The 22,856-nt window shown below is 38.6% G+C and overlaps 2 protein-coding genes across 4 annotated transcripts in view; both read right to left on the bottom strand.

Moving 5' to 3' along the window:
* The window catches only part of rock2a (rho-associated, coiled-coil containing protein kinase 2a), a 53,037-nt gene extending 39,084 nt beyond the window's left edge, over window positions 1-13,953 (bottom strand). For all 3 annotated transcript variants that reach the window (XM_079635176.1, XM_079635175.1, XM_079635174.1), the window contains exon 1: window positions 13,091-13,953. In XM_079635176.1, coding sequence (XP_079491302.1) covers window positions 13,091-13,189 — 99 coding nt within the window. In that variant the 5' untranslated portion in view covers window positions 13,190-13,953. The remainder of the gene's footprint in view (window positions 1-13,090) is intronic.
* A 1,209-nt stretch (window positions 13,954-15,162) lies between these two features.
* On the bottom strand, window positions 15,163-18,334 carry cimip5 (ciliary microtubule inner protein 5). Its single transcript, XM_079635178.1, has 4 exons — window positions 18,130-18,334; window positions 17,372-17,941; window positions 16,987-17,026; window positions 15,163-15,978 (listed from the first exon to the last, which is right to left on the bottom strand). The coding sequence occupies exons 2-4, from the start codon at window positions 17,602-17,604 to the stop codon at window positions 15,775-15,777; spliced, it is 477 nt and encodes a 158-aa protein (XP_079491304.1). The 5' UTR covers window positions 17,605-17,941; window positions 18,130-18,334; the 3' UTR covers window positions 15,163-15,774.
* Window positions 18,335-22,856: the final 4,522 nt, after the last annotated feature.

Genomic DNA, 22,856 nt, shown 5'->3' on the forward strand with positions numbered 1-22,856 from the left:
TTGTTTTGACTGAGGGGGCGAGAGGAACAGCTGCTGTTCCCGGGTAAAAATGGACAAGGCCACTATCACACCACCTTATATGGCAGTGTTTCTCCTATCTGCCCACAGAGAGAGAGAGAGAGAGAGAGAGAGAGAGAGAGAGAGAGAGAGACAGAGAGACAGAGAGACAGAGAGACAGAGAGACAGAGAGACAGAGAGAGAGAGAGAGAGAGAGAGAGAGAGAGAGAGAGAGAGAGAGAGAGAGAGAGAGAGAGAGAGAGAGAGAGAGAGAGAGAGAGAGAGAGAGAGAGCAAATGAAAGGGGGAGGGACCTGATAAGCTCTGGAAAGAATAAAAAAAAGTCAAACTGTTTAAAAGATATTTTTATATGTTCGTCTTCTCATTGAAGACACACACGAGACATGTGCACAGTGCACAGTAAAACGCCAGGGTAATAGTTTGCCCATCTCACAATCTGCAAACAATGTCAAAGCTTCTTCATGAATTAGATAACTTAACTTTACTCTATATCTCTATCATATAGGGATCCGTTGACAAATGACAATTTAATCTGCTTAATTCCCACTTGATGACCTGTCAAAACAGACCATACGCATTCCTATCCATCAAAGTCAGAGTCGTTCTCCAAGCACCCGAAGGACAAGAACTACAAATGTTTTTCTAACTCATGCCTTTGAAGTGTAATTTGACAACTGTCCAACAAACTATTTCTACTTGGGGTCTCTCTTGAAACTGTGGTAGCAAAAATAAAGTGTTCCACTCATCCATCAATCGATCTTTCCTGCAGCGGCTATTTAGTGAATTAAAATGATGATGAATTAGAAGGAGTGCTCCTGCTCCTCCTCTTGGCTAATGAATGTGCACAGTCACAAATCAATGTCATGAGAAGTCCAGCATATCCACCTGTAAAAAACAATAAATGTTGCACCATCCAACCATCTTCCAAAACTTGCAAAAAGCAGCACAGCTGTTTTTAAAGGGGTGGTATAATGCCCTTTTCACAAGATGTAAAATAAATCTCTGATGTCCCCGGAGTGTGTGTGTGTGTGTGTGAAGTTTTAGCACAAAATACCCCATAGATATTTTAATATAGCATGTTAAAGTTGTCACTTTTTGAGGGTGAGCAAAAACGCACCTTTTTGTGCCTGGCCCTTTAAATGCAAATGAGCTGCTGCAGAGGGCGGGGTTTCAAGAGCTCATGTGTGTGGTGTGGTTCGCGAATCTCTTTGCTAGTTTGTTTTGATGTATAATCTGACCAATCACAGCCCTTGTGGTCTGCGTTGCCTCGACGCGTAGTTACAATTTTTTGGAGGTGCACGTCGAGCTACGGCGGAGGGGGCGGAGAGGGGTTCGCGTCGACGCAGAAGGGTCTGCGGGGGTAAGCTTCTGTCGCCGCAGAAGCATAAAACAGGCTTTATACAACAACTTTTCCTCTTCTCAACATGAACTGCGTGTTCAGGGGGCGGGGTTTATGTAAATATTAGAGTTAATGATGTCACTAACCCGGGAGGAATGTTGTGTTTAAAAAAACATTTAAAAATTGACTATTTGTCCCAGTATGTGAGAGTATTGCATTGTTAGCTCAGACTCGCAAAAAAGTATTTTGTGAGTCCTCTCGCCTGACGATCGCTATTTGCGTTTCTGCATGTAGTAGTTCCAATATTAATTTCAGTTATGATGCCACCTTAGAAGACAGCAGCCTATGTAGACGGCAAGGTGGCTCGCTAGGTTTTGAAACGGAGCAGCCGATGATTGTGGAGATGCCACATTTCAGTGCAGAGAGATCCAGTAACTAAAAAAATCTTCATTATTTATGAAAAGTGACTAGAGCTACAAATACACCATTAAACAGCTGCTTATCAACAATTTAATGCAGGATTACAGGATTTATCAGAGATCAGAATGTAAACAAAGTACATAGGCTTGATAGAAATAGAAATGTGATGATAGGTACGCATCACTCCCTTCTAAGACACCTACCCCACACACACACACACACACACACACACAATGCAGCATAGCCCATGTGTTTATTAACGTGTCAGCCAGATGGATTTCTGTAGGATGTAGTGTAGTGGTTTTCCAGTGCATTAAAGATCATGAATCATATCCGATTCCAATGGAATGGTAAACTCAACAGCAAGAAGCTGGTCAGCGGAAGATTGCGCTGACCAGAGCGTTTAACAGGATTCTCCATCCTCCATTAGTTAGTCACTTTTTTTATTTGTCTAATTTGCTAATGCCACTAGTCCAGTTAAAACAGGTCTTATAGTTCAACGCACAGACGAGAGACCAGATAAAGTGTACACTTAGCCGCGTTTCCACCGCGGGAACTTTCCCCAGGAACTAGGAACTTTGGGGTGGTACTCGGTGTGTTTACACCGCAGGAACCAGGGTCTAAATGAAGTTCCGGGTAAATATTTCCCCCTCCGAAAGTCCCTGCTCGCGAGGTAGTACTTTTTCAAAGTTCAGGAACTTTCGGGGGTGGGACTTGCGTGCTGAACATGCTGATTGGTTGTGTTCACGCCGCATTTTGATTTGATGACTCCACGCAGCATTCTATTTTAACCGGCATTTTAAAAAATCTATTGCGTTTGGTGGCTTCATGCAGTAAGAGTTGTCTGTCTGCAAATATGGAATTAAAAATAAAATAAAAAAGATAACACAGCTGGACCGACGACGAGGTTCAGGCTTTATTAAGCGTATTTGTGTAAGGAAATTTTCTGCGTGTTCGTCCCAGCCATCTCACGGTCAATATCCGCATCGTCTAATTTTATATCTAGCTTTCTGAACACACTTTAGTATCAGTGCTCGTCTCGTTTCTGCCGTTTTGTTAATTTCCTCGTTAGTAAACCAATACATCACAAACAACTGCAGCACAGTTTGAATCTCCTCCATACTTATTATAAATGTGGCACTCAAAACTGATTACTGTCCGTCGCAGACTGGGAGGAGCAGTCGCGCGCAGTTTATAATCTTCCCGGTACTTTAGACCGCGGTGTAAACGCAGAAAGCAACTGGTCTGGGGCAAAAAAAGTTCCTGGGAAAAAAGTTCCTGGGACAAATTGTTCCGGGTAATTTCGGTGGAAACGCGGCTAAAGTAGATATACCACAAGCAACATTTCAGTGGAAACTGAGACACGGAACATTCAAAACATCGGTTCAAAAATCCCACCGATAACAATCCGTTTCAGTCAAAATGGGAAACACCTTGTCAAATTTAATAAACAAGTCAATAAACCATTTACCGGTAATAAACAATTCAATAAACCAGTTCAGACAACAGTTAGGCCTACCACTCAAATATCAACATAATATACACACACAACAGTTCTTCTTAAAGAAATTCATGCTTTTATTCAGCAAGGATGCATTAAAATTGATAGAGACAGCAAAAATGTATATAATGTTTCAAAATATTCTATTTCAAACAATTGCTGTTCTTTTCAACTTTTTATTAATCAAATAATCCTGAAAAAAGGATTACAGTTACCACACTTACCACCAAAATATTAAGCAACAGCAACACAACTGTTTTCAACATTGATGATAATAATAAATGTTTCTTGAGCACCAAATCAGCATATTAGAATGATTTCTGAAGGATCATGTGACACTGAAGACTGGAGCAATGATGCTGAAAATGTAGCTTTGTCATCACATATTAGAAAAGTTATTTAACAACACTACTGTTTTTTCTAGAGATGCACCGATTGATCGGCTGGTGACCGGAATGGGCCGATTATCACGTGATCGGCCATGACCGGCGACCGGTCGGTCAGTCTGACATATGCAGATTTTATTCCGGTCAAATGCACTCGGGTGCCGCATGATTAACATCGCGCAACATCAGCATCACACGTGCACATGGAACCCACATGTAGGAAACCTTGTGAATTATGGCGCGTGAGCACTCAGCACTGAGCAGCGCGTATTTTTTCGGCGTGCATGTCAATCAATGAGTGCATTCACACCGCGAGCAGGAGCGTCGCGTGAGCAGCAGTGAAGCGGGGGTTTCGGCACCGAGTCTATTTCTGCTGCGCTGCTCATGTGCAATTAAAGTGAAAGCACACTTTTGATGGACAAAATAAATATGATTTCACACAAAAGTAAACTGGTCAGAATATACAGTATAAGCTTTCTTTTAGTTTAATTTTAATTAACTTATAATTTCTACACCAGGAGTAATTTATATAGCCTAGCTCTATTTTATAGCGATCATCTGTTCAAAAAATGTTCTATGTTCTATGCAAAATGTTCTATTAAAGAAAAGATAGAAAATAAGTAATTGTGTGTGCTGTAAAGTGTTTAGAAAAATTTTATCGGAATCGGCTAAAATCGGTATCGGCTGGTCAAACTCAATGAAAAATCGGAATCGGCCAAGAAAATTGTAATCTGTGCATCCCTATTTTTTTCTGTATTTTTGATCAAATAAATGCAGCCGTGGTGACTGGTAAGCATAAGGGACTTCTTACTGACCCCAAAATTTTTATGGTTTTAAAAATACGGTTAAAACTTTTTTTTTTAAAAATGTTGGTTTAAAAAAACGGTTAAAACAATTGAATAATTGTATAATAAATACAGGATTTCTTTCAACACTGCTACAAAGAGGTCTTCAAAACACACGCCCCCTGAAGATGACACAGCTCACGTCCACCAAAGCAATCAGATCAACGCACAGCAAGGGTGTGGAACTTCTCAACAGCACAATGCCATGCCATAAAAAACAAACAAATAACACTGTGGTCCTAACACACATGAAACCATAGAGAAAACACAAGGTTCAGTCTAGACTACAGTGTGCATCTTGCTGTACGGTTGTGATTTAGCTTTGCGTTAAATACATCTTGCTCTGAAGTACCATTTGAAGTACCAGTTAAATCACTTCTGAAACCACTGTTGGGCAGTTTTCGATGTGGTTGATGCATTCTGGTATTATATACCAACAGGTCTGGTATAAAGAAACCACACTGGCCAAACCCTTCATTTCAGTCACCATTTCTGTTCTAGGAAGGAGGTGTCCAGAGAGAACATTTTGACAACCCAATAATTTCACAGAAACCATATTTCAGAAACTAGAACAAGTTATATATTTCTTCATTAAAAGATTAGTTCACCCACGAATTAAAATTATGTCATAATTTACTCACCCTTATGTTGTTCCATCCAAAGCTATAAGAATTTCTCTGGGCCAGTCTTAATGAAAGTGAAAAAAACTAGGGCAATGAACTGAAGCTTCGAAAAGCATGCAAAACAAAAGCATAATAAAAATTACTAAAAAGTGGTCCATGTGACTGGATTATATGTAAAGAAAAATTGGCAGCACTGTGTGATAAAGTCGAATTCGAAAAGTGGATTAGCTGATTAGATTTTTTGTGCACAACCCCTTTAAATGTTTTATAATAGTAAAATTACACCACATGTTAAAGTATTTAAATATCAGGTGTCAGAGCAACCTGATCATTCTTGAGACTAGTTTCAGGTCTAAAAAGAGAAACTTCAAGGAGGATCAATCCCTCTTCCGGAGACATATTTCCATTTGCCTCCAGCCCCACACACACACACACACACACTCTACAGAAGCAGAACTTCTCTGATTCTCCTCCAAAACAGTAGCACCTGCTAATGGTGTTGACATAAGCAATATGATACCCAGCTCAACCAATACAAGACACAAAATGTTTACAAGAATATGGGGAGGCCTCATCAGCACAGCATCCAATGAAATTCCATATCCAGACCAGTGTACAGGGAAGAACACAGGACAGGTATGGATGTTAGCTCCTCTCCTGCTGCAGAACAGATCCTCTCCTGATGAGATTAAACCTGCTGTGGACTGATAAGATCCAACAAAGACAGCAAACAATAACAGTATCAGGGTCCAGCTGGACTCATGCTTATCCCAGATGTTCCTGGATAAACTTTACAAACACAACAGCTTTCACAGGAGTGTGTGCTCGTGTCAAAGGCAAGAGCCGTCATCTGTACAACAGCTCTGTTTTTGCTTCAGTGTGGAAGACGGGCCAGAGGTAACGCTACTGTAAATGTACAGTAACTGAGATCACTTAGACACCTGCACAGATACAGTTACAGTAAGAGTGAGGATTCAGAGACTCTAAGATCTAATGTCTTTATGTTTCAGACTGAAGGTGTAGCCTATGGTTTGCTTTTTAAAAGAATGTTGTTCTGCTGAACATTCAAATATTTGGGGTCGATTAACTTTTCTTAATGCTCACCAAGTAGGGCTGTGCAATTAATTGAATTTCGATTTCAATTTCGGCTCCCAACGATCACCAAAATAGTACAATCGAGTAAAAACTATTATTTTGCCATGTTCTGTTTTGCAAGAACACTCGTCTTGTGTTCTGAATGACACGCGCACATCCGCCCCTCCCGAAGCCATAAACTTTCAGCCTATACAGTCATAAATTGCAAGCACAATAACAATTGTCTAAATTTAATATAGACTGGAGTGAGAGACGTCGCTCGAGCTGTCGCGATCTTTTTCTGCTCGATCACTGCAGCGCCTCAGTTCAAGCAAACGGCAGCGCGAGCGCATGACCTGATCATCTGTTCCGCTTTACAGCACGAAAAAAAAAAAACATGAATGAACACATGGCTCGACATTAACACTTGTCTGTTTGTCCGGGAAAAGTGGATTTTTTTAAAGTTTCAAGTGAAAGAGAGTTTTACTTGCCCGACCGATCGAAACGCGAAATCTTATACAGTCAGTGTTAACAGCGATTGGTAGCTAATGGAGAGTGTATTTCTGGTCGCTGCGCTGCCTGTCTATTTGTGAGAGAGACGTTAGTGTAGAAATCAAAACAAATGAGCATAACAGCACACACAAAAAAACTCACAGCCTACTGAGGTAAAAATTTTGAGTTTTTTATTCATAATATGTGATGTTAAGTAACATAACACGACTAGGGAGCTGTTCTATAATATCACGATTGCAAATGTTACATTGCATTTTTAGTTTAATAAACAAGTAGCCTAGTTAATATGCAAGTTATTCACTTACAATGTAGACAATGCAAGCGGATTTTATATTATTCTCAATATTGAAAACAGTTACACTGCTTATTATTTTGGTGGAAACTGAGATGCTTTCAGGATTATCTGATGAATAGAAAGTTCAAAAGTACAGCATTTAATGCATCCTTGCTGAATTAAAGTATTTACATGTTTTAAAGAATATTCATGGAAAATTTCTGTGAAGATTAGTCAAAATATGTACATTTTTTGTTGAACAGGAAGTTATGGGTGTTTCTTCAACTATGGCATTTTTTGTCCAGTGAACACAAAAACACTTCACGCTCTCTATCGTTTTAGTTTGTCTACATACCACATGCATGCATCACAGGACCGTCAGATAAAAGGTTACACAAAATCTATAAATAAAGGGAATTTAAAAGTTTGAAAGGGAAAAAAAACAGTGAAGGCATGATAAAGAAAAGCTTCAAAGAAAGTGATCTTTACAACAAAAAGAAAAATCTATACAAATCTTGAAATCTAATCAATCCCTGGGACACATCCAAAGCTGAAAGACATGCACATTTTTAATAAAAGGCAATGTGCATCCAAAAAATTGCTTAAGTCTAAAAAATGTAGTTACAAAACACAGGTCTAATGTGAATGTGTGGAAGAAGGGTGGAATTTGAAGACTGCGGTCATCAGCATCTCTTACCCACTGCAACCACACAAACACACACAAGCAGATGCTATCCACACACACCTCAAGGAAAAAAGGGAACAGAGATAAGGCCCATCAACATTCCAGCCTACAGCGTGACCGCCGGTTATCTTAGCTCAGGGTTGCAAACTAAGTGTCTAAAAAACACCCCGCAACTGAAACATTCCACTTTGACCCAATCCAAACCACACGACTGGTTTCTATGAATAAAGAATAGCAGTCTGGTTTAACCTAGGACTGTGTCCGCTACAATTATTTAGTAAGTGTTGCCTCTCTGACAGCCACTAAATAAATGACAGACAAGGTTATTCATTAACCTTCTTTCCTGAGCCTGACCTTTGCCCTTTCTCTCAGACCACGCTGCCACCTGGCCATCTTAAATAACTGTACAATAGAACCAGCTTAATGATCATCCACCATGCTGCTATATGAAATATCATTTGTTTAAACATGTAAGAGTTTGTGGCAAACCTTCAATCACTTTATCTCAGAGATAGTGGGTCTGTTTAGCTGTTGACTCAAGTTTGCATGTCCAACTGCTGCCCTCTAAATTTAGCAGGAATATTACATGATCTGCAGGTGAAGTGGAGAAATCTGCTCTCTGGCATGTTGGAACGGATGTCATTTCTGAAATTTCATTTCAACAGGTCACATCTGGATTAGAATACTGTAACAGAATGTGTGCGTTTAAATGCATGTTAAAAGTTTGATTTACGTCAGACTTCTGAAAGTCTGCACCAAGGTCCGAACCAAAGTTCATGTTTTGATACATTCGGTAAGTTTTGGTTTGGTTTTATATTGCAATTATGCGAGCGCACTAAAGAACTTTACATAATATACTTGCGTCCTGTCGTCATCATGTATGTGTGCTGCATCTGGATATTGATTGGTTTTGTAAAACGAACATGCGTCTGACGTCAGCGTGTTGTCAATTTGGCGGGTATCTCTGTAACTTTGACAACAATGAATGAACAGACGCATATCATTGCAACTATTGTTATTATTATTATATGGCAACCTGTAGCACCAACAAGCGAGGCAAGTTCAAATTCACCAAATGAACGTCCTCGTCGCACAAACATTTTATTGTCGCCAGCAGAAAAGGAGGAGAAGACTGCAAGCAATCCTGCGAGCCCTGGCTAATTTTTCCTGCTATCTTCTGTCTGCTTCGGCTACGCGGGAACCACCGGAACTTCCTGCAAATGGTCTGAAAGTCCAAACCATACAGAAAATGCTTTCACACCAGAAACGAACCAAACCTTTGTTCAGTTTGATCCGGACCGAGACTACCTCTTTTCATCGGACCAAATTTCATCTCTTTGGTCCGGAGGAGGTTTCACACCTGTAATTTTGATTTGGATGAAACTGAAAAGTCTGAAAATCCAGACCAAACAAGGTAGGCGTGAAAGGGCCCTAAAACAATAATTCGGCATGAATTTTTTTTGTGAATGAATGATTTGTTCATGCACATGTTTAATTAATATGCTGGACTTTTCCTAATCAATTAGATTCTAAATAATTGGCATGAGCTGATATATTTCTGTTTGCCTGATAGCCTAAGTGGCAGTAAGACAATGTAATACTCACAGTAAAAAAAGTGGCTTAGATTTACATTTACGTTTATGGATTTGGCAGACGCTTTTATCCAAAGCGACTTACATTGCATTTCAAGGTACACATTGACATTCTTATCAGTTCTTTCCCTGTGAATCGAACTCATGACCTTGGCGTTGCAAGCGGCAAGGCTCTACTGTTTGAGCTACAGGAAAGCTTTACACTAAAGATTACACTAGGGATGCTCCGATCAGGATTCACTGACTTCCGATTTCTTGGCTATATCATCATGATCAGCTGATACCGATCCCGATCATTTAAACTTTATATTAGTGATATGCAAGCTCTCTGTTGACTGTCACTGTTAACCCCTTAAATCCATTTTGATGAATGATTTCAAGTGGCGTCTTTAAAAGTAATGGCTTATAACTCTACAAGAAAACAAGGTATCATCCAGTACATGGTCTTATTTGATGGAACCTTTCAAATTTTTAAGAAAATAGATTTCAATCACATTTGGAGGTTCTTATGTTACAACACTGCTGAAAAAAAGAAAAGAAAAAGAAAATGTGATGCAATTTATTTTGTTATTATTCGTGCTTGACATGATGACTATTACAAAGTATATTATGACAGGTCATATAATCATTAAAATGTTTGCCATCATGTCAGCTGGGGCCAAAATTTGCAAAGCAATCAAAAGTTATGGCATTTTAAGCCAAGGTTTTTATCATAAGTCCAAAAACATCTCAAAACAAGTGAACTGAGTATTTTACTGAATATAAGAACTACTTGTATGTGAAAATGCCACAAAGCATAAAAATATTTATAATTACATAGACACATTGTCCCTTCCCACCATATTTGAGAAACAGTTTCCATTGGTTAAACTTTCAAATGACGTTGGAAAATCATGATTGCGACGTGAACAGATCTAGGAAGTCCTATAGCTTTAGCCAAGCTTTTTTTAAGATCTACCCTACCTAATGTTTTGAAAAGTTACCAGGCAGAATGTGGCTCAAAAGCCTAATCTGTAGACGGTTTACTTTACATGCACGTCGACGGCAACTTTATACGTTGTTTTTTTTACGTCATCAAACAGTGATTGGTTCGTGAGATCGGCCAATCTGTGTCTGATCAATCGGAGCATCCCTAGATTGCACAGCACTATACGTGCCTTTGGAAACAAACCTGGAAAATTCCTGATGGATTCACTTGGCGTCATTCTGCCAAACACACACACACACAGTCAGACTAGCCAAACCGGCTATAATCTCAGGCTGAAATGCTTGTTTTAAAGGCTTGAAATCAATCGCATTGTGCTGGATAACTGACAGTAATCAGCTTGAGCTAGAATTAATGACAAGTTAAAGAGTTCATGAGGGGGTGAGTGCAAAAAGAAAGAAAGACGAAATGAAAATATCTGTGTGATGTGTTTTCTAGAAGCATCTCGGTACAGCTAAACACTCTCAAACAGAGCTATCTCCTGCCCTGAGCTTAACCAGAGAGGGACTTGAGCTATAAATGGCAGAGAGAAAGACAGAAAGAGAGAAAGAGAGTGAGGCTTGTTCACTCCCACTCACTGCTTCCCACTTCTCCTTTGCTCATCTCCTTCTCAGGAAACACACACATTCTTCAGCAATGGAGAAACTCTGTCACCAACACTCACAGAAAGGACAGGGCGCACACGCGCACACACACACACACACACACACACACACACACACACACACACACACAAACACGCACCTCTGTGATAAACACCAATTCACTTAGAAAAGATGACCCATATCTTTCTTTCAGACAGCTTCTCAGTTTAGACCAAACTCTGGCCCAGATACGGTGAGTCAAATCATGCTTCATCAAGCATCTGTCAAATATTGTTTGCTTTTGGACCAGATTAACTTTAATCAGTCAAATAAATCTGACAACGTGCCATTTTTACATACAGTTTACCAAGAACATCCAGTACCAAAAGAACAGTCTCCCTGACGGCCTCATATGAATCACTTTGCTGAGAGCAGAACGTTTTACACCAACGTGATGCATCTGCGATGATGTTCAAACGCACATGCTTAAAGCTAAGGCTTTTATTTTAAAATACTTTCTTTTATGCATGCAAATATATTCTCTTATCCAAAATAATAAGTAAGCCATTGGTAGGTTGGCTTCCCTGAACACTATTGTGCTTTCAAATCATGGACTAGTTTAGTTTATGCATCACAACCAGCTCAACATTATCTGGTGAGCCAACCAATGGTTGATGAGCAAAGTGCGTGTCATTATTTTGTGTTTGGCATCAGCAAACAGCCAGTACTGTCAATAATGCATGTTTTGGTCCTATTTTATTTATTTATTTTTGGTGAATTGATTACACTACCATTTAAATTTTTGTGGCCTGTAATTTTATTGTATTTATATTTATTTTATTTAAATAGACCAAGTCTCTAATGCTTACAGAGGCAACATTTTATTTGACAAAAAATACAGCAAAACAGTAATACGGTGAAATAGTAGCATTCAAATTAAAAATGACTGTTTTCTATTTTAATATATTTTAAAATGTAAATTATGGCAAAGTTGAATTTTCAGCATCATTAATCCAGTTCATTGTCACATGATCCTTCAGAAATAATTATAATATGCTGATTTGTTGCTTAAGAAACATTTAAATTATTATCAAGTTTGAAACTGTTGTACAGCTCATATTTGTGTGTGAACTGTGATAGAATTTTTCCTCAGGATTGTTTGATGAATAGAAAGTTCAAAAGTAGACCATTTTTTTTAAATAGAAATCGTACCTCCTATATAAAAAATATTTTACTTTTGATCCGTGTAATGTCCTTGCTGAATAAAAGTGTTAATTACTTTTTTTTAAATTACTGATTACAAACTCGTGTATAGTAGAGCGGTACAAATCGAATTTAATGTTATTAGCCTATATCACATAAATATTGCCCCAGACAGTGTCAATCACTGAAAAAACTGTATGTTAAGTATTGCAATCGACTTCTATTGTTTGCAAATAAAGAAATTCTCAAATGATTTTCATTTACAGTATATACATAGTTATTGTGTATATATTGATATATAAATATATACATTACACACATAGATGATGCCCCCAAAAGGAGGCATTAGCTAAATCAGAAGTAAACCGATTGACAGGCTCGCCAGATATTAGGCTATCACTTGGCTTGGCACCAACTGTTCTGACGTGTAGTCGAGCATTACGTGCCCACAAACACACACTGAACTGGCATCTATCAGTTGATCAAAAAAAAAAAAACGAAAAAAAAGTATTATATTTGGATAGATTAGATCAACCTGTAAATATTCCTGCCCTCAGAAATATGTGTCCAATGCCTTCACCTGCAGGCGAGTTAATGGCAGAATCTACTTCCAGAACCAAACAACCCTTCAACAGCAGGAAGGGGGAATTACGAAATTGTCATGTTGCAGGCCAACAATATTACTATATTTGGACAGAGGCAACAGATGAACTCAGAACTTGACGCAGCAGAGTTATTCAAATATGGCAAGTGTACATGAGAATAGTTTTATACGCGGAGATTGGGACTTGAGGTTTCCCGCAAGTTGTTGACAAGGAAAGTAGGAAGTGGGAGCGATGTTTGTGTACAAATGCCGAGCACAATAAAAGAGACATCAGCGTGCACACAGCGCTTCCTCACAGCTCATTGTGACGTTCGCTACACACTCATTTCTGCAAAGCACCATCGCGGTTAAGTTGTTCGCGTGCTATTTCTTCCCCCCCTCGTGTCACTAGGCAACGGATCTTCGAGACGCATTAAACATTCATGAAAAATGACGGTGAACTTACCAGCAAACTTTCCAAGTTGATCGCAGACCGCGGCTCTTTGATCATGGCTTCCAGTTGTCTCAGCCGGTTTTCCATCCTTCTCTCCGCTCCTAGCGACATTTTTACCTTGTCCTGGCGCCAGTATGAGCAATGAAGAGCGATCTGCACAACTTTTCTGCCTCACATTAAAGATACAAGATCTTCTTTCAAGTTGTCGAGCAGCGGGCCTAGACAGCCTCCGACTCGCCGCCCTCCAAAAAGTACCCCGGGCTCGTCCAGAATAAAGCAAGAAAAAAATAATCCAATGGGAAAAACTGAGGTTTTCCAAACAGACTGTTTTGAGGGGAAGTTGAGTGGTTACTTTAAACAACTGAGCGGGATCCAACTTATCATCCTTTCATGCGAGCGTACCGTCAATGGCGCGATAAAGTTTTAATTTTGAGAGGATTCAGCAGCAGGGCGTTTTCTGTGCGCCCCTCTCCTCTCCTCCCCGCCTCTCTCTCTCTCTCTCCTCCCTCCCCTCGTCTCCTCTCTCTCTCCCCCTCTCCCAGGCGCTCCGGACTGGCTGAGCCTGACTTCAAATCTTCCCCAGTTCATAAACAACGCTGCTGTTGTTCAAAGGCGAGCATCTGTTGGAGTCGAACAAACTCCAACGCATTCCTGCAACACTTAACTGCGACGTGAAACGGAACCAGTGCGTTTTATGTGTATTATATTTCTGATAAAGTTAATTTTGTTAAGTTACTCGCAAGCGCTTTCCTCGAGTGTCTCCGCAGGTCGCTCGCTCGCGCCAGTTTCGCGGATCAGTTCCTCGGTATTCCAGCAGGCTCGAGCCTCGAGTTCGTTTTTCTGACATCAACTAGCGATGTCCGAGTCCGATCTATGAGCGAATCGGTCTTTTGACTCGGATCTTTTAAATGAATCATTTTATCCGGCTCACAAAAGCGATTCGTGTGAGCGGAACTTCTCAAATTAGCGACTAATTAACTAAAGTTCTATTTAACGGGATTAAAAGGTAACCCGCTAAATGTGCCTTAAACTAGCTTTTTGTTAAGGTTTTACCGTATGCAATATTCCATATATAGGATATCAAGGATCATGTGATAGTGCATTTGCGTCATGACGTGAAAGAATTGCTGAATCATTTTGTAAACGATTCTTTGGAATGAGTTGTTCAAAAGAGCCGATCCGCTTAAATGAATCCATCACCAACGTCGACGATAACAGCTGTCTTTACCCATAAGCCCCTATTCTCTCTGTTTGTTTCGCCCACGAAGCAGCACGAGAGAATGCAAATATCCTCAGGCGGATAACATTCTCACACCTACCACAGAAGAATCACAGAACATATCACTCGGCTTTTGTCACATTGTCATTCCAAAAGTCTACCAATTAAGTAGGTCTATAAAATGTGAGATGACTGAACACATGATGTTGAAAGTTGAACTCGCAGTGAATGTTGTTTAATGATGTACATTGTAAATTAACTTTTTAGTTAATTATTTCTAATACATTAAAATGTATTTATTCGGTGAATAAAGGAAGACTTGCATAGATTTTCAAATTAAATGAACATGCAGTGTTGGTCTCCATTAATGGCCTATTGGCGTATTCATAATTAGATTGTATTATTTTGAAGTAGCGCGAGGCAAAGAAGCAACTGAAACTGAAGAAGCAAAGAAACTTCCCAATGAAAGAGTGTAACAGCGACCTCTTGTTGGTGCAAGTAGGCCTACATTATGAAGTAATATTCACTTGTTGATATTGTTTAAGTCAGAGGACAAATTCTTCCACTAGAGGGTGCGTTTTATCTCTAATGGCACATAGGCTACAATAAATAACCTGGCTAATATTACCTGAATGGTTTCACAAGAATGATTAAACTGATCTGCTATTTTCTGCATTCCTAACCTCCTTCAAATTTCAACTCAGTTGCAATTATTACGCATCAAACCACTAGAAAATAAAAATAAAAGTTCAAACTGTTGCTGAGCTGCAGTGATCTGGCCCGTGTCACATGAATGTATTATTAAATCTATTTTGACTGTGATCACACCTTCAGAACCAAAAAGAAGTCACACATGTAACCTGTTTAAAAAGAGAAAAACTTTATTGGATTATAATTTGGCAAGCTTTTTTCAAACAGTATAAATGTAGTAGGTCTTGGCAAAATATTCCAGTTCTATTCCTCCTAATGTTTGATGGATAAAATATCTGAATTGGCTGATTATATGTAAACTCAACTGTGAAGAATTAACTAACACATCGAATGCCTCTTTTTCTCTTGAGAATGAGATGCATCAAGATTTTCAAAACTTACCCTAACAATGTACAAGTACAGAAAAATATACCACAGAGCTCTGATAAAATAGTTTGAATTCAAATCTGAAACTAAGTTGCATTTATACGCTGAAAAGTACCTGTGTTCATCTAAAAAATTAATATGCAAATAGTCTATTCTAAATATAGGGTCAGCTTTACTGCCCCCACCAGCATATTATACAGTAGATGCATATTAATGTCAACGCAAAATCTAATAAAAAAGCTCTCAATACACTGCCAAAACATACAGCAAAAACACACATACATACACATCCAAAAAACAAACTGTTACCCACTGAACACTCTTGAGTATAAAAGCAAGACAAGAGAAGAGATCACATCTCTGCTACACTGTTTTTAACACATCTTGTGTCTGTTAAAACTCAGCAGGGTTGCATCTCTGGATTCCTTTTGGCCTTGCGATGGTTCGCTGTCAAGATTAGCAGGTTGTCCAGGCGAATCATCTCCTTGCCCAACTCAGTGTACAGGCCGCTGCCAAACATTTGGTTACTGGTGTTTGGGAGTGGGACTCTATCTACATATAAAGACCCAGAGCTGGGGAGAGAAGTTTCTGTACGCGGATGACCCTGTGAGGATGACAAGGGTAATACAACTAATTTAACAAGAACATTTGGAACTGAACATCATGAAACTGACCATAAAAATATTCACTGAAAAATAAAGATAAATTATAAAAAAAATAATAATAAAAAACGCTTTGTAAAGGAAGTTTAGTAACCATGAATTGCATATATGGTAACATGAACACGAAGTGTGACCAGCTTCATGTAGCCTTAAATAAAAGCTTTTTTTATTTGTCATGATCCCAGCCCATGTGTTCCCATGGTCTTGTGTGGACTTTTATGTTATTTCTAGTTTGATTTGTTTGTTTGTTTATTTATTTGTTAATAAAATAACTGCATTTGGATCCAGCTCTCCCTCGTTTTTTGAGTTCACCTATAGTTACAGAAAATAAACAAATCAAACATGAAAACCATGAACTATAGGAACAGAATGAACACAGCAAACATAACATGAATGGCATGAAACACATGGTTTAAATACAGGGGTTACTGGCAAACAAGACACACATGGGAACAAGCAAAGAATGAATCAAGAAAAACATGACAGACCTTCATCTCATTTTAATTATATTTCTCAAAAGTACAAAATAACACAAAATAACAATTTAAAAGAAAGTGCAATATCTTTTTCAACCAAAAGATGCCATTCACTTTAACACTATTTCTTTATAAATGATACCAAAAGTTTGAAAGTAAGATTTTTAATGGTTTTGAAAGAAGTTTCAAATGCTCACCAAAGCTGCGTTTTTTTTAAATACAGTAAAACCAGGTACTGTATTTTCAGATCACTTCAGTTACTGTCACTTAAGACCAATTTAATACATTAAATAATGCATCCTTGCTGAATAAAAGTAGCCTATTTTTTTCAACTTTATACTGACTCCAAACTTTTGAAAACTAGTGTAAATTATATTTACATTTAAACAATATAAAAAATTAAAAAAAAAACTTTTCAGCAACAGATCTGCTGGATTATTGCCAGAGAGCATCACTGATAAGAGGGTTTCTTACCAGCTGGTCAAAGTTCATGAGGAAACTCCAGTTCTTCTCCCTGTCATAAAACAACCATGAAGAATTTACAACGCGATATTATAGGCCTAGCGATACGATACAATTCATTATTTAGAAGCGAAATCTTCATCGTTTTATTAGCCTATATGATGGTGGTTGTGTGTACAGTAACCACGGCTGTATATTTAGTTGGTAAAGAGGATGAGTAACCGTAACGCACACCGTCCAGGGGGCGCCTGGTCAACCACAATCCATCCCGTATCAAATAACGGGTCAAACAATGGCACATTTAAGAGGTGAAAGAAAAGATTAGTAACGTAACTCCAGGGAAAGTGAGTAACAAACATGCAACTCCACTGAAAGTGAATTAAATTATCTTTCTTACCATTCTTTCAAACCGGTTCGCTCCGCGCGCACAAACTCTTTCCAAACCTGGTCTTGCTTTACCGGGTCTCGGGTATCATCACCTTGCGCCGGTGTGTCACCGGTGTTTCGTGTCCTGCCCGCTGAATTCCTGAACACTGAGACCGAGGACTGAGAGGCGAGGGGGCCGTTGGGTCGGTCCGGTAAACGGTACCCAGCTGAAGTGGCGCGCCGCGTGTTTCCTTTTCTGTCCATTACGCACAGCCCAGCTTGAGCTTGTCAACCAAACACAATTTTAAGCCACTGTAAAGTTCATTTAACCTATTTAGCCACTTGACTTTTAAAATGGTGACTTAGATACTTTCTCTTTGGAAAAGCGCTCTGTCCTGCTCTGAGGTGGATGATGGACGTGTCGCGCGCGCTCAGCAATCACAACACGAGCGGAGGGCTGCTGCTGCTGCTGCTGCTGACGAGCGGTTGCGCGGAGATTCGCTCTTGTTTACCCGGGACGTTTCCCCGGGAGACAGCCGGGCGATGCTGCTGGGATACCCTCTCAAAGCTTTTGTTAATTCACGAGGAGGCGAGACATCCGCTGCAGCAATGAGAGCAAATGAGCATTACAAAAGCGAAAGACTGACAGGTTGGTAACATAACAGTAGCCTAGGTCTATATAAAAGAGCACTGCTCAAACATGAACATTTAAGGGGAAAACACATTGACATAGCCTATTTATCCTTATAATGTTCTCAATGACATGCGGCAGGCAAACAGGAGCCTAACCTGATTAAGTTTGTGGCAGTTAATTCATCCAAATTAACGCAAAATAACGCGGCGCAAAGCTGCAGTTTTGGACTGCCCATGAGAACAAACATGGCCTGTTCAATTGAAAAAGTATGACTTCAGAGAAGATTCCTTCACACTGAGGTTGGAGACGAGGGTTTCTGCTATAATATTTTCCTAAACAGAGATGAATTGTTCCATTGTGACATTTGACTTCTAATTGAGAGGTTACTAGATCACAGGCTTGCTCTGTTAACATCAAATATATCTCCTGCAGGGCTTTTTATCGTTAACTTAAACCATAAATCAATTTAATTCATTGAAATAAATAAAAAAAACATTAATGAAAATAAAATATAAAAAACTTAAACTTATTTTGTTTCAGCTAGTTGCCAAGGCAACATTTCTCATTGCCCTTTAGAGTTTAGGCAAAAGTACTGAAATGACTAAACCTAAATGAACTAAAACTTAATAAAGCTATACTATATATTTTAAAGAAAAAACAAATAAAAAAAATGACAAAAACAAAAGATAAAAATCTAATTAAAAATATGAAACCTCTATAATAGTAAACCAAGGATACTAAAACAACACTGCCTTTAACAATTACATAACTTGTCTCTTACATTTTCTAATGTAAAACATTTTATAATATTTATATCATACAAATATTTGTAATATTTGAAATAAAAATATTATAAATATTATAATAAAAGAAAAGAAAAGAAAAATAAATATTATAAATAAATAAAAATATAATATTTATATCATACAGGGCTCAAACATAAAAAAAATCCAAAAAAGACAAATAATAAAATGTTATTATTTTATTATCAATTTGACATGTTGTCCCAAGTAAATACCATGTAAAACATATCAACGTTTATTTTGAGCTCGGTTGTTTTCTCACAGCAGTGACAGCATGTCATGTTTCTACATCAAGTTTATGAGTTCGTGCTTTAGTCACCTGACCTGAGCAGTTGACCAGATTATTGACCAGCCAATGCCCAAAACTGGACCTATAGACATAGTTCCTGAGATTCTTGTGTGGTGCTTAAATCTGCTGTCTGAATTTTTTTTTATTATGCAATCTTTTCAGTAGGCCTATGTAATATTTCTTTTTTCAGGCTTCTTTATTTTTAAATGTGTTTTTTTCCTGTTGCCCAAAAGGGGGCGGTATACTCCATAATTTGCGTGCTAAATTATAAGAAGCAGCAGGTTAATCACAAAGATGTAAATGAAAGAGAGGAAAGTAAAAAAGAACAATTTAAGCAACATTTTAATTTTCATAATTAAATGCATGCTGTGAGTTTAACAGTTTCTTCTGACATATTTTTAGAGAGCAGTTTCTGACTTTCTCTTTCTGGGCTGTGGGCTGAACTGAGTTCACATATCACGGCATTAAATAATTTAGCTGAGTCCAGTAAAGCCTGTGATTCACTGTGACAGTAGTTCTGACTTCAGCTTATGGGGTGCAGGTGATGTTGTACCTGCAGTGAGGTTATCATATAGCCGGGATTTATCTAATTCAATAAAAGGAATGACCAACTTTGTGCCTAGTAGCCAGCATGACCAATCCATCTAAATCCATTTGAAGAGTGTTGTTTGCTCTGCTGTTTGACTCAATGGAATTAAATCCTAATATGACTGGGTTGCACACAGTGCTGTCGTGTGCATTTATTAGCAAAAAAAAAAAAAAAAAACACAAATACATGCAAACACAAACAGTTGATTTAGAAGAGATTAGCCACTGAATTCAGAATGCACACAATCTCAAAACACCCGCCAAAAATATACTTGTTGATAATAGATAATATATGATGTAGATTAGAAGATTATAAATATTGCAAGTTAATATATGATACTGTCAGACAGATTAAGTTATTCATAGAAAATGAGTTTTCATCTACAAGTTTTAAATGTCTTGACCTTTTGCTTTGAAGGGTAATACTGATATTTTTTTCAGATACATTTTCAGGACTGAGCATCTCCTAACCATTACCGAAAATTGTATGGGAACCCCAGGCATGTCAGACGGTCACACCCACAGCAGGGGGAGATGTCCGTAAGTTCCAGCTTTTAAACATCCTGCCAACCTCCATATTGATTTGCAAGAGCCTTGTGGGGTACTGTCGTCTTCAAGCCCATTTTAAGCAAGGCTTACTCGTCACCCCCCAACCAATTATGCCTTTCACCGTGAACGCATTTAATTATACGATTAGAGGCAATTTTTCCTATGGATAGATATCCGATTCCTGACGCACGACGCCCACACACACGTTCCCATCAGCCTCATTCAAGGTGACAAAATAGTTGGTAAAGGTAAGAGAGACTGAGGGAGATGAAATCCCTCCATGAATTGTGCAATAAGATCAGAGAATGACTATTTCAGGATGCTTGTTTATTTAAAAGTCTTTTGATTCAGACTGGCAGATCCACAGTTCTATCAGGACTTCGCTCCTCTGATCTGGCCTTTCGAGACTGCTAATTAACTTCGAAAGAGTTTATCCCTATTTCCTCAAAGGACCTCCCACACACTGACAAAGTGACTTTATATCAGACCAGAGTATGCGTGAGAGGCAGCGGGACAAAAATCAGATATAAAAAGGCAGACAAACAGGTATAAAAAGTATATATGTGTGTGTGTGATCTATGAGTGAGTCAGTGTGTGAGTACAGACTTAAATATATGCCTGAGAAATGTTCACTGGCATGAGAAATTGCATGTGGGTGTTTAGTGGAAGCTGTGGTTTCTTTGGTGTATCATTAATATCTCAGAAATTTTTATTAAACATTACACTCTGTCCCAGGGCATCACCTGACATAAACAGTCCTACATGGTATGAACGTACAATACACCATATATACAGTTTATGCATGAATAATCTTGAAAAATGAACTAAAATACACAAATCGCGTGTGTGAGCGCATTTGATGTGCTATATTCCCCACAGGTTATTTTCCAGCAGTGTGATCACATCTGACAGCAGTCAGCTATCATGTCGATTATATAACATTACAGCTACAACGATCAGTAAATTATAGAGATATAAAAATAAAGAAAAAGGTGCACAATGTCACCATTGGCTGTAAAACCAAAAATAAAACAGAAAAGAAAATGGAAACTCTCTTGACTGATGAAAGGTTGGATGTATATCCAGTTTAAGGGATCTCATACTTCTTTTTTTTAAAATCATGTTTATGGTTCTTTCTTTAGTTATGGAGTTGACACAGACGCACATGTACACCATATTTCTCCTATAGTCACACAGGCTTAATATAGATAGAGAGATGGACAGAACACTCCCTCATCATTTCCACCTGATCACAGGCTAAAGAGTGTGCCGACAGGCCTATCACTTATTTAACCTTAAATAAATGATTTGGAACTAGTTCTAAAGGTACTGGGAGAAATGACTTCAACTGAAGCACAAAATGTCTGATGAAGAGCAATTAGTCGAAAGCTTGCCCTGAAATGTCAGTGTGTTTTTTGTTTGTTTGTTTATTTGTTTGTTTTCTTTGGTTATTACATTGCAGCACCTGTACCCATATTGGGTGTGTGTGCATGCTTTTTCTATACCGGAGCAAACACAACAACTACTTTATATTTAAATAATTAAAATTTAATTTAAAAAGCTGACAGACACCATATAACATCAAAATGTTTACAAAAGCAATTCCATTGTGATTGTCATATTAAGTTTTATGTGATGATTTATCAATAAGCCTGATTTGCCACAAGATTCTTGTGATTTTTTAGAATTTTTTCTTTAGATATTCTGTTCAAAGATGCACAAAGAGCACAAGTGATTCAGTTGCAGATACAGCTAAAATGCTCATTGATTTCTTTATACCCTTCAAGAAGTCTAGGGGAAAGTGCAAAAGACTGACACGAATCGTCTCACAATCAAGAGCTCACTTGACTGGAAATCACTTGGCTTTTATTTAGCAGCACGAGCGCTTTTCCATTTGTGATCTCTGATGAAGCCCAGGCGCACCCAAGGCTTCCAAGCGAGGAAAACAAAAGAAAAGATTCAGACAAGGTACATTAGGCAAGAAAACTAAATATATTTGTAATGGTCTGCGCTTAACAATCACACATATACAGAAGAAATAATTTAGAAATAATCCCAATGTCAAAACACAGATAAAGGGGTCAAATAAGGAATCAACTCCCACACACAAAATGGGGGGCTTCCAGCCCACAACATGCTGACCCGTGACTGATAATGATCCAGGGATGGCTTCCGCCGTTACTTTTTACAGCAAAATCGTCTCTCGGGGTTGCAGTCCAATGGCCCTTACTAAAGCTGTTATATAATTGCTATTTTTCCCTGCATCCTTTCCACAGAGAGATGGAGGCATGATGACTGTAATTATCCTGCCGCAAAGCAGACAAAACGGGCAAACGGCTGCTGCCGTCCTGGCAGAGGAAATGGTAAAACCTTGTGTTCTTTATTCCCTTTCTCTTTCTTTGCGCATACATTTCACCAATTACTTTTGCAAAGCCACTGAATATGAAATATATTTGTCTGTGTGTGTGTGTGTGCGTGTGCGTGTGTGCGTGTGTGTGTGTGTGTGTGTGTGTGTGTGTGTGTATTAATCAATTTTAATGTAAGTATTAGTGTGGGTGTGTGCTTGTAAGTGCATGCGAGTTCGGTTTGATAACTTGTGGCAGTTGAATTGAGCCCTGCCTCACAGTTTCCCTTAGATACAACTAATCAGCCG

The sequence above is a fragment of the Phoxinus phoxinus genome, assembly GCF_949152265.1.
Source record: "Phoxinus phoxinus genome assembly, chromosome: 14".
NCBI lineage: Eukaryota > Metazoa > Chordata > Actinopteri > Cypriniformes > Leuciscidae > Phoxinus > Phoxinus phoxinus.

Bases quoted from the DNA above. Each gene is read 5' to 3' on its own strand.
- cimip5 (XM_079635178.1), bottom strand. From the start codon at position 17,604: ATGGACAGAAAAGGAAACACGCGGCGCGCCACTTCAGCTGGGTACCGT. The intron at 17,027-17,371 runs GTAAGAAAGATA...GTTTTATGACAG, and splicing joins CGAACCGGTTTGAAAGAATG to GGAGAAGAACTGGAGTTTCC. The intron at 15,979-16,986 runs GTAAGAAACCCT...TCATCCTCACAG, and splicing joins TCATGAACTTTGACCAGCTG to GGTCATCCGCGTACAGAAAC.